At 40.6% G+C, this 12,515-nt stretch overlaps 1 protein-coding gene across 3 annotated transcripts in view; it reads right to left on the reverse strand.

Moving 5' to 3' along the window:
- Window positions 1-8: 8 nt before the first annotated feature.
- The window catches only part of tjp2a (tight junction protein 2a (zona occludens 2)), a 53,088-nt gene continuing 40,581 nt past the window's right edge, over window positions 9-12,515 (reverse strand). For 2 of the 3 annotated variants that reach the window (XM_033975994.2, XM_033975991.2), the window contains 11 exons: window positions 12,068-12,255; window positions 11,901-11,996; window positions 11,104-11,183; window positions 9,609-9,819; window positions 9,400-9,500; window positions 8,255-8,479; window positions 7,016-7,114; window positions 6,461-6,673; window positions 4,565-4,642; window positions 3,978-4,060; window positions 877-1,838 (listed from right to left, as the gene is read on the reverse strand). In XM_033975994.2, the coding sequence (XP_033831885.1) occupies window positions 1,697-1,838; window positions 3,978-4,060; window positions 4,565-4,642; window positions 6,461-6,673; window positions 7,016-7,114; window positions 8,255-8,479; window positions 9,400-9,500; window positions 9,609-9,819; window positions 11,104-11,183; window positions 11,901-11,996; window positions 12,068-12,255 (1,516 nt within the window). In that variant the 3' untranslated portion in view covers window positions 877-1,696. Of the gene's footprint in view, window positions 1,839-3,977; window positions 4,061-4,564; window positions 4,643-6,460; window positions 6,674-7,015; window positions 7,115-8,254; window positions 8,480-9,399; window positions 9,501-9,608; window positions 9,820-11,103; window positions 11,184-11,900; window positions 11,997-12,067; window positions 12,256-12,515 lie in introns of all 3 variants that reach the window. The other variant, XM_055225601.1, reaches the window with a different exon arrangement.

Below are 12,515 nucleotides of genomic sequence, written 5' to 3' on the forward strand. Positions count from 1 at the left end.
ACACAGAAAGGTCAAGTTTATAGAGTTTAAAATCAAAATCTTACATATATAGTTATTTTAATAGTGAAATAGATGTAGATATGACTCTGAGAATGAAAATACTTTGAGATTCTCCTGTTTTGAACACCAGCTTTAACTAAACTTTAAGTGCAAACACTGTTCTGTTAGCAGTGCAGTGTCAGGTGTTGTTGTAATGCATTATCTGGGCTGTAGATGGCGTCTGTGAGCTGGACGGCTGATGGAGCAGCGTCAATGTGAGAAGAAACGTCACCATTTCACTGTTATTCCCAAAGATTGACACCAACCGGAATCATATGTGTTGTGTCCCTCCCACTGTCGAGGCACACACATTGAGGCGCGCACACACACACACACCCCCACCCACCCACACAGATACACACACACATTGAGACACAAACACTCAGACATATACATATTGAGGCATACACACACAGACAGATGCACACACTGAGATACACATATTGGGAAATACACACAGACACACACTCAGACATGCACTAAGATACACATATTGAGACACACACACTCACACACGAATACAGAGACATACACATATTGAGACACACACACTGAGACATACACACATACACATTGAGACACACACACAGACAGACAAACACTCAGACACACCCCCACACACAAACATACACTCAGACACACACACACACACACACCCCTACACACTCAGACATACACACACACACAGAGACATACACTGAGATACACATTTTGAGACATACACACACAGACAGACACAAACACTCAGACACACACACACACACCGACGCATACATACACACACAAACACACACTGAGACACACAGACACACACACACGCAGTGAGACGAGTCGAGGTAAAAAACATGTATTTATTGTCCCGTGTGCAGGAGAATCACAGACGTCTCAGATTACCCAGAGTTCATAGTGAACCCCACACTCTGAATAAACATGATTGTCTCTAAAAAAAAACACAGGAGCGGAGACGCAGCGTCCACTTTACAGCTGTCACAACGTGCACACTTAAAGCTACACTACGGCACTTCGCACGGCCGAGGGTCCGCCGCCGCCTGCTCGTATCCACGGAGACGTTAAAGCTTTAACTGGAATGTTCTGCAGTGTGGCATTAAACTCACCCAAACTTAGTGGAGAGGAACATGACGGGGAGAGCGATCACGTCTCTATGGAGCTCGGCAGGTTGCAACAAGACCGCAGAAAAGTTACACAGTGCGGCTTTAAGTGTTTCCCATGTTTCGACTTACTTTAAAAATACACCGGTCGTTCATTGGTTCAATTATATCCTAAAAAAAGCGACCGGGTCTACAGATTTATTTACAATATCGATATGATTTCATGATTCTTTCGATTCTAACCGCACAGTTTGGAAGGATTGCGTTTGTGCCAGTCCAAAACCCGGACGTATTGTAGGTTTGTTTGCTTTTTTTTTTTGTATTTCCATAACTTTGCGAGTGTCCGGTGAAAACGCTGGTGTTTGGTGATGTTTGTCGAGAAGCACAGTGAGGAGTTTTACGAGGCACTTTGGTCCAGAGCGGAATGTGAAGTGAAGAAATCAGCTGTACATGAAGAAGCGTTCAGTCTGTTTCTGTTTTCAGTAGTGAGACACAGATCGGGTCGAGTACTGTGAAGAAGTAGTAGTAGTAGTAGTAGTGTGTGTAACTCAGAGCTCGGTGTCCTTGTACTTTCCCGTGTTGTAGTACCCCTTCTTGTCCTGTTGGCTGAGCTGTCGGCGGTACTCGGCCTCGGCGTCTTCGGAGTAGGACGGTCGGGGGGAGGTGTGCGGGTCGGGGTTGGAGCTGGATCTGTTACGACACAAAAGAACGGATGAGACGATTAACAATAATATCATTTATCGTGGTAAAAAGAGTCGACAATAATCGTTCGTGGGGGATTTTATATAATTGGCAACAAAGATAATCGTCGCTGCATCACCAGAACGTGCAGAAAAAAAAGATACGTAGCCACATGGGAGTCGACGAGGGAAGAAAAAGGGGTTTGTAGTTGGGCCCAGAATTGGACTCTCTTCGTATTAATTTGTTTTAGAGGGGGGCCCAGGTGAGACGTCTTGCCCCGGGCCCCCTGAATTTCAGTTGACTTCCCTGTTCATCCAGAATATTCTCCACTAGATTGTAGTTTTTTTCACTGACGACAAAGTAAAAGACTATAACAGTTGTTTAAACGTGGAACTTACACACTCAAGATTCAAATTCTAATTATTCATATCCAGAACGTTTTAAACAACTTTGTCCACAACTTTAATAATTATTGTGATATAATCGTTAATCGTAATTATTTTGACACTAAATTTCAATATCGTCCCGGGCCTATTAAAGGTGCTGTCCAATCACGCGCTCTGCTGTGTGTCACATGTCACAGCCTCTCAGCCAATCACATTCTCTCCTTCCTCCTGTCATTCTTAATGTCTTTCATATAAAATGCACTCTCTCTCTCTCTCTCCTCCTTCATGCTCCTCAGATTAAAGACGGATCTTTTGTAGCGTTTGTACCGTTTGGCCCGGAATGTTCTACAGAGTGGCATTAAAGCGCACGTGACAGGTTTGTTATATTAAAAGGGACGTTTATCATTTAAATTTCTGAATTTTGACCGTGAGTATCATAGCAGCCAGAGAGCCAATCTGGAGCGAAGATGTTGAAGGTAACGTGTCTTCCCCCCACTTAGCAACGCTGTCAATCAAGCCTGTTGCTAACGCTAGCGGGAGGAACGTCGGGGAAAGAAGGCGCCAGATTTGTCTGTTTTTAATGTTCGTATCTTGATTTACAGACACAAAAGTGAAATAAAAACCCCAGGATCATGTAGAGGGTTAATACGAACATTTAAGACCAGAATGAGTCTGAAGCAGCAGAGACAGAGAGGAGACAGATTCTCAAAATAACAAAAAACACAAAACCTCAAAATAACTAAAAAAAAAAAGAACCAAAAACTCTAGATAACTAAAATAAATAAATAAATAAATAAATAAATAATAATAATAATAAAACTCAAAATAAAATAAAAAATGAACTCAAAATAACTGAAAAAAAATACTTAAAATGACTGAAAAAAAAAACTCAAAATAGCAAAAAAAAAAGAAAAAAACTCAAAATGAACTGGAAAAAAAAATAAAAAATAAACTCAAAATAACAAAAAAATAAATAAACTCAAAATAATGACAGAGGCGAAGTGGACCGGTTCTGACGGTTTTATAACTTCTATGAGATAAAACATGTCTGATTTGTCTGTTATTAATGTTCATATCTTGATTTACAGACACAATAGTAAAATAAAAACCCCAGGATCATGTAGAGGGTTAATACGAACATTTAAGACCAGAATGAGTCTGAAGCAGCAGAGACAGAGAGAGGACAGATTCTCAAAATAACAAAAAACACAAAACCTCAAAATAACTTAAAAAAAAAAAAAAAAAGAACCAAAAACTCTAGATAACTAAAATAAATAAATAAATAAAAATAAATAAATAATAATAATAATAAAACTCAAAATAAAATAAAAAATGAACTCAAAATAACTGAAAAAAAATACTTAAAATGACTGAAAAAAAAAAAACTCAAAATAGCAAAAAAAAAAAGAAAAAAACTCAAAATGAACTGGAAAAAAAAATAAAAAATAAACTCAAAATAACAAAAAAATAAATAAACTCAAAATAATGACAGAGGCGAAGTGGACCGGTTCTGACGGTTTTAGAACTTCTATGAGATAAAACATGTCTGATTTGTCTGTTATTAATGTTCATATCTTGATTTACAGACACAATAGTGAAATAAAAACCCCAGGATCATGTAGAGGGTTAATACGAACATTTAAGACCAGAATGAGTCTGAAGCAGCAGAGACAGAGAGAGAGCGGACACACGCGACGGCTAGCATGTTAGCTACGTCCATGTATATAAACAGTCGATGTGTTAAACCCTTGTCCAGACTGACCCGATGGGCTGAGGCCGGCTCAGGTTGGGTTTGGGCTTCACGGGGACGGCGTAGATGTCTGGATGTTTCTGAGCGATCTCCAGCTGAAAACAGGAACACAAACATCACAAATGAGACAAAAATAAGACAAGAGGGACAGAAGTACAAATGTCCAAACCCTTTCTCTGATGCACAGCCCTCAACTACTTCGTCTACGTCTTGTGTTCGTGTTATTCCCTTCTTATTAATTCCTTCTACTGATGTTTTAAATGAGTCAAAGAAGCTGATTTCAAAGCTTGGGAATTTTGTAAATATTTTAGTTTCATCATATTGACCAATCTATACGTTTTCTTTACAAAAACAAATAATACAGACAGAATTAGTGCCATTTAACCCAAAAAAATAGGCCCGTTTCTGCTCCAAACCACATGATTTTATGGTGAGCTGTAGAACAAATATATAACTGACAATTAGAACTGACTGAATCTTGATTTGTGTCACTATTTTTCTCGATCAGTTAAACTAAAATGTACCAGGCGGTTGCACATATTGAGCTGCACTTCTGTTGCACCACACTGCCCCCTGCTGTACACGAATGACACGCTCACCCGCGCGTTCTCCGCCTCCTGCAGCTCCAGGAGCCTCTGAGCTCGAGCCAAATGGTCCATCTTCTCAAACGCCTGGATCTGCAGCCAAAACAAACACGGGTGAGGACGGGCGGGTCACGCGGAGGGTCATGTGACGTAACGAGCGAAACAAAGAGGATTTAGACGACGGGCTGCACGCCGGGGCTCAAAACATCAACTCAAAACATTCACACGGTCGTATTACAGTGGACTTTTACTTTTAAACCACTTTAAACCTGCAGACTACTGAATCTGCTGATGTGAAACTGTGACAAAAGTGTTCTCATATTAAGGTCGATGTGGACGTAAAATTCGAGTTTTGTTTTTCTAGATAATCAAAACCTTTAACACAAGTTTTAAGGGAAAGGTACAAGTATCAGGATGTGTCTCGTGTCGCAGTAGTGGAATGTGACAAAGTAAAAGTAGTAAAGTACTGTACTAAAGTAAAGTACAGATGCCTAAAAAAATCAACTTAAGTACATTTTAAACTGGATACCTTTTACTTTTACTTTCCTACATTTGAAAGTAGTATCTGTACTTTCTACTCCACTACATTTTTGAACTGAACTGAAAATTAAAAAGTACTTTTCATATTATTTGAGGGGTTATTTTTAGCATGTTCGTGGAAACATCTTGACTAAAGTTTTTTGGTTCAAGCTTCGGCTTTGAGCGAAACAAAAATAAAAACAAAAAAAATCGTAAGAAAAATTAAGAAATAGATTTGTCTCGTTACTGTTGAACAAAATATGTCATTTTAAATCTGCATCTGTTCATTTACACTTTATTTCACACGTGTTGTTGATTGTTTAAACAGGTGCTTAAATACTCGAGTGGATTTTTTCATTTGATACTTTTACTTGAGTAACTTTTTGCGTGAGTATCTGTCCTTTTACTTAAGAGACAAAGTTGAGTACTTCGTCTACTACTGTCGTATCGTGAGGTACTTGGCCAAACTCAGAGTCGCGCTACACACTTTTAAAAATCCTGTGTCGTCCCAAACGTCTAAATAATTCCATTTTCATATTGTTTTAACTGGTTAAATATTTTTCAGGAATTAAAAGTTGATTTTTCTTAATTTAGGCGTCGTTTAGGCTCGTTTTAGTCACATGTTCTTAAACAAAAGCATCGTTATTGTTGTGTCTGATGCAGGACACTACAGTTCAGATATGAAATTATGTGAAGCTCAGTGGAAAAACACACAAACATAAACACAGACGATGAGAGACTGATGAGCACGTTCCACATCTTTACCTGATAGTTACCAGACCTCTATTGTGAAAAGCAAAGAAGAAGAAGAAGAAGAAACAGAAGCAGGAAGTTACCAAAGCAGCAGGAAACGAAGAACAGTGATACAGAACCAGCTGGACGTAAAAACAAAATGCATTCTGTAGCATTTCTGGAGCCAGTTATTCCGAAAAATACTGCTACGCCTTTGAATATTTGCCAAACGGACTTCTGAGATTTCAAATGCAGATTAATGACAAAGATATACAGAATGAGATTTTATACATTTATACATTTAGAGCCGTGCTTCTCAAACTTTTCCAGAACATAAGATAATATTTGGCTTTTCCGAGGGCCAGTAGATTTAAACTCTGACTATCTCGAGCTCAAACTAGGGCTAAATATCACAGAAATTGAGACTAAACCAAAGATAAATCAGTTCTACATACAGGTTAACCCAAAAGGAGGACAAAACATTCATACATTTGTGTCTAAATAAAGCAAACGACGAGCAGGTTAGCGACGTTCATTTATATAAAAAGTCTACGGGCCCTGCAAACACTACAGACTTTCTTCTTTTTAAAAACATATCTGAACGTCATGACAGATCCAAGTACGGTTCTCCAATAGAAACTCATCAGAAAATGGCCTCACCTTTCCCCGGAAGGACTTGTTTGCGGGGTCGTCCTCCTCGCGCTGAGGACCAGGGCTGAGCTCCGGAGGGGGCAGGAGCGGGCGGGCGGCGCTGGGGGGTTTGACGGCCACGGGAGGGGGCAGGGGCCTCTGTGCCGCCGTGTCACTGCTGATGGTGCTGCTGGAGTGAGAGTCGAAGCTCCGGGATGAGTCCGTGCGGCCCTGAGAACGCACCTGCGCCACAGAGGGAGGTAGTATAAGACACAGAGACTAGTGTACACCCGGGGACCACGATACAACCTACTGGACACGGAGGATTACACGCATAAAACACACGGGAACAGAAAAGAAAGTACTGACATTTAATGCTGGAAATCACATCACAGTAAACAACTTTGAAATGTGTGAATCATATTTGTTATATTTGTTTGACTGCAGGATTCTTCTTCTTCTTAAAAAAAAAAGCAGTACTGATTAGTTATAGTGATGGTGGAGGTGGAGGTGGAGGTAAGGAGGACTGGAGGTACGTGGAGCAGGAGGAGGAGGAGGAGGAGGAGGCCGGTGCAGGGCTCTCACCTTGGGGGGTTCGGGGACAAATGACGGGGGAGGACTGGGGTCTCTGTGGAGCATCTCTCTGCTGCCTGACTTCTTCATGCGGCTGCGAGGCTCAGGCCGCTGCACAAACACAAACACAAACACAAACACGGGACAGTTACACGCAAACACAAACACGGGACAGTTACACGCAAACACAAACACGGGACAGTTACACACAAACACAAACACGGGACAGTTACACACAAACACAAACACGGGACAGTTACACACAAACACAAACACGGGACAGTTACACGCAAACACAAACACGGGACAGTTACACGCAAACACGGGACAGGACACACAGGAGCAGAGAAGTGGAGGGTGGATGAGTTTGTCCTGAGGGAGACTGGACAAAGACAAAGACAGTGGGGAGTCCTCCTCTCTTTTGTAATTTCATCACAATTAAAAAAAAAAACTGTCCCTATGGTGTGGGTATTATTTTTTACTTTTTTTTTTTTTTACTATTTTTATAATTGTGTATCTTGCAGCTCCTTCAAATATGATTTAGTTTGTTTAGTTATTTTTCAAACAGACACAAAAATTAGTCAGATTTTGTACATTATTATTTAAAGTTTTGTCCTTCAAATTTCACTCAGTTAAAATTATAAAACAGATGCTTTTCCTCGGACCACTACTTTGTACTTCTGGTTAAGTAAGAGTAACGTTATTTCAGAATAATACTACTCAAGTGAAAATGTTGTACTTCTTCTAGACCGCATGTGTCAAACTCAAGGCCCGGGGGCCAAATGCGGCCCGCCACGTCATTTTATGTGGCCCGCAAGAAGATAAATTAAAAGGCACGACTGTCATTTTAAAATAAGTCTGTGCTGCTTTAATGTGTGCACTGACAATAAACTAATGAGACTTTCCCTGCAAGTGAGAGAAATGAAGTGAGAAATATTTGCAAATAATCATCACAAAATGTTCATGAAGAGGAAAATTGTCGGCGTGGAAGGAAGTTGGAAGGAAGAAAAGTGAAGGTGAATACAAGTTTGTGCTTTGAGGAGAAAGACCTGTGTGTTTTTTGTGTTATGATGCGCGGTCGGTACAATCTACGTCGACATTCGGTTACATTTAGTGACTTTTACTCTGCCGTACAGTCACATCTGGCCCTTCATAGCGGCCATTTTGCTGATGTGGCCCTCGGTGAGAATGAGTTTTCCACCCCTGTTCTAGACTCTGTCCAGTATGAGGTGAGTGGAGGTGCACACTGACCTCCTCGGGCAGCACGGGCTCAGAGGAGCGTCCGATCGCAGACACGGGCTGAGGCTCCTCCAGAGGCTCGTCCAGCTCGTTGTCCGTGTAAGCCCCGCCCTCGTCCGCCGTGTCGTCGTAGTCGCTGGTCAGACGGCTGTCCATGCTCAGGTAGTCCGCGCTCATGGCCGACAGGTAGGACATGCGGTCGTCGTGGAGATCCAGGTCCTCCTCGGCGCCGTCCAGCTGCGGACAGGGGGGGACGAACGCATTGAGTCGACTTTGTGCGCCGTGTTTGAAGTTCTAATATGTGTCTGTAGTTTATACGTGACCAATCTATATGAAGCATCAGTGAAAACCAGGAGCTAATGGATCCAGAACACAGGCTTATCAATAAATCAATAACTGTGATTATAGAAGTTAAAGTATGAAGTATAAGAATGACGATATTATAACAAAAATGTAATATGTAAAGTGTGTTAGACTGTGGGAGGACATCACTGTTTAGGTCATGATGTCAGAACTTGATAGAACGTGAAAAAAATGGTTGTTTCTTCTTAATAAATTTTGTGTCTATGGGCAAGACGCTTAACCCACCCCAACAGCATTCATCTGAGGGAGCTGGAATCGCATCGCCAACCTTTACATCAGTGGACAAACGCTCTACCAACTGAGACACTGTGTTATGGGACTTGAGTACTTCAGTATTTTGAACAATCTTAGCTTCATTTACTGACAAATTTAAAGCGAAGTGACATTTTACAAACCTGGTCTGAAAGGTCAAGAAAACTCCCGCTCAATGTCTCACTCTTTCCCTTTTATTCTGACAACGTTTCAGAGGGACCGAAACGTTGTGAGAATAAAAGTGTATCAAGAGTGAGACGAGTTTTCTTGACCTTTCAGACCAACGCACCTGTCGCCCAGTCAGGTGTGCAGAGTCTACACAGAAACCAGGACATTTTACAAACCAAAAAGAGCAGGATTTTAACCGTCAACCTTCAGATCAGTGGACAAACGCGCTACCAGCTGAGCTACTGTCTCTTAACGTCCCCATATTCATTCTGACGATGGCGTTTTCATGTGGATGTGTTTAAAGGACAGTGCTCTATAGTTGTCAAAGGTGTGTGTGGCCTCGTTGAAAACCCCTGGAGTCCGTGTCGTCTCACCTTGCTCTCACACACCCACACGGCTCTGTCCTGCTGTTCTCTGATGGAGTCCTTCACGCTGCCGTACCAAGCGTCGTTGGCACTGTTCAGGTCAATGGTGTCTGTAACACGGTTTAATCATTATGTGACAAGCAGAAGGTTTGGTACGACGAACTTGGATGAGACGTTTATGGACAGTTACGTGCGGTTTAATGTACGTGGGGACAGACCTGTGAAGAGGTGCGAGCAGGTCTTCTTCAGTCTCACGGCTTGGTCGTAGAGCTTGCGAGCGCTGCGGTTGGATCCCGGTACCAGGCGGTTCCTCATGGTCTTGACGCCCTGTTTGCTGTCCGGGTTGAGAAACACCACGATGGGATACCACTGGGTGTAGTTCAGGGTGTCCACCGCTTTGGGAGTCACATCCAGCAGAGCGTGTCGGTCCTGAACGCCACAAACAAGGGGACATGGTGAGCGTCAGAGTGTCAGGATTATAGCCTCCTGACACCCGAGCTCCTGCAGAACTATTAAGTGCTAGAACACAGGCATTTTGTGTAAAAAACAAAATGAGAAACAATTGTGCCTCTAGGAACAATGTGTCTCATTTGTGCTGCTGACAGGTGCAGGAAGATATATGCCTTTAAATAAAAATAAAATAAATTAAATAAATTAAAATACAATAAAAATAATAATAATAAAAATAAACATACAAATAAAATTTAATAAAAATAAATGAATAAAATAAAAAAAATAATTAAAATACAATAAAAAATATAAAATAAAATAAAAAAGTTTAATTAAAACATAAAATAAAAATAAATTAAAATTAAATAAATTAAAATACAATAGAAAAAATAATAATAAAAAGTCGATATAATTTAATAAAAAATGAATAAAATAAAAAATAAATTAAAATACAATAAAATATTAAAACATAAAATAAAAATAAATAAAAAAAAAAATAATAATATTCTAAACTCTTAGAAATATTCCAAATTGAACATTCTCTTGTTGCTGTTCTTCTAAAAATTTGCACTGTGGCCTAAACAATCCAAAATGTGTCGTCCACAGATGAGGACACCAGGTCTCATTTTAACGTGAGAGGACGAGTAAAAGACAAAAGTAAAATCTGTAAACTCGACAGAAAGTTGTAGAATTGAAGACAATGCGCTGCTCATCCAAGTTCAGTTCTGGTCAGATTACTCCTGTAGAGTTTAGTTTTGCCTTTTACTTTTGTCTTTTACTATGAATGAGACCTGGACGACTGAGGGATTACACAGAGAGTACGACATGAAAAAGTATAATCCAATTCACTTTTATCCACACGTGACACAGGTGATGTTACATAACCTGACACAGCAAACTAGAAGATACAATTTATATATTTATACGAGTGCCAGAGCCTTAACCTGCAGACAGAGACACTCTCATTCTCAGTATATGTATGTTTGAAAACTCAGAGCCTCCAAAATTCAAACTGGCAACACAAACGAGACACTTTCTGCTTTCTGATTGGATAACCGTCTTTAACCAAAACACCAAATTATAACAAAAACAACTTGTCCTGCCCATCATGTCCAGTGTTTTTGTAATGAAGCATAAATCAGCATTAGAGTCATCAGAAATTAGCCATATTTGATTTGAACATGTCTTGTAAATTTAAAATACACGCCGTCTCTTTAATGAGGACTTTACTCTTTAAACATGAGTCAAATTCAAACGTTTTACCTGTTCGATGATTTGTCGGATGGTGTTTAGCCTCACAACACCTGAAGACTTTTCACTTCCAGCGTCTTTGGGCTCAGTTTCTGGAAAAACAAAAGGACAAAATGAACAAAATGAATAGAATAAGACAAAAAGTTCTTCAGTTCTGGTCAGATTACTGCTGGACACTGCCGTATATCTGTCTGAAGGGAGAAGCTAACGACACTGAAACTTACACACCTATTATAAGTAAGTACAAGTATTATCTTCGATTCTGTAAATATAAAAAGTACCACTGGCCTAGACTATCTATTTTTTTATACACACACTTGCATCTGTTTTTAATGTTTTATATGGACTTGTATACTTGTTTGATTTTTGTTTTTCTGCTTTTATTGCATTTTAAAACAGGGCCCCCATGTAAAAGAGAGTTTAAGTGTCTCATTGAGTTCCCCTGTGTAAATAAAGATATCGACCTTATCCGGCGCCGCCTAATTTTTCTGTAAATGCAACTAAACGGCGCTTTCTTTATGGTTGCGCTTCAAAGGAATATTTTAGAAACGTTTTGACGCTAAAATATTATATAAAGTAGTTTGGTTTGTGTCAAATGTTCAATGTTTTTGTGCAACAAGTCAACACTGCGTCGATTCTCTGGGAAGCTTCAAAACGGCTCTGTAGTCCCGAGAGAACAGATTTACTGTCAAGATCGACAGCTCCAAACAAAATAATACAACCCAAATGACGATGGCGGCGCCCGCGGTAACATCTGGCACAAGGTGAATAGAAAAAGAAAGAAAGAAAGAAAGATAGAAGGGACTTACTCGCAATGACAAACTCATCGGGTAAATCTGTGGCCAGTTTGTTGTTCACGGCGTCTGAAATGGGCCCAAAAATGACCACGGGCCTCCTGAACCCAGCTGAAATATAAACATTACAATAACGTGAGTATATAAAGGCACTGCTCGTGTCACTTGTGTCTGCAGTGTACCTTCCCGCAGCACCACTCTCTCGTAGGCAGGGAAGCGTGTCGTGACCGGCGTCGCGCTCAGGTCTTCGCGGCTCTTGCGCAGATCCTTCTTCTTGGCTGCCCTTTGACCCCGGAGCCTCCAGAAGTCCCCCCGGTCATTTCCAGAGGCGGCCCGGGCTGCGTTCTGGACGTTGGCCATCTGCTCCGCCCTAAAACAAACAGACGAGTGGTTAGAATGGACTTTTGGAAACACAAGAGCTGCCAATGTCATCACAATCACATTTCAAACAGCAAAATATCACTCGTCTCTGTCTAAAATACTCAAAAAGTCACATTCGCAGGACAGAAATGAACCTTTCCTGAGTATCTTTGGAGTGATCAGAACAAGTACAGACGGATTACATAGATATAAGGCCACATGGGAGTAGAAAAGAAAGTCCTATTATTTAATGTTGCTTGTCACTGTGGT

Source organism: Periophthalmus magnuspinnatus, chromosome 12 (assembly GCF_009829125.3).
Source record: "Periophthalmus magnuspinnatus isolate fPerMag1 chromosome 12, fPerMag1.2.pri, whole genome shotgun sequence".
NCBI lineage: Eukaryota > Metazoa > Chordata > Actinopteri > Gobiiformes > Gobiidae > Periophthalmus > Periophthalmus magnuspinnatus.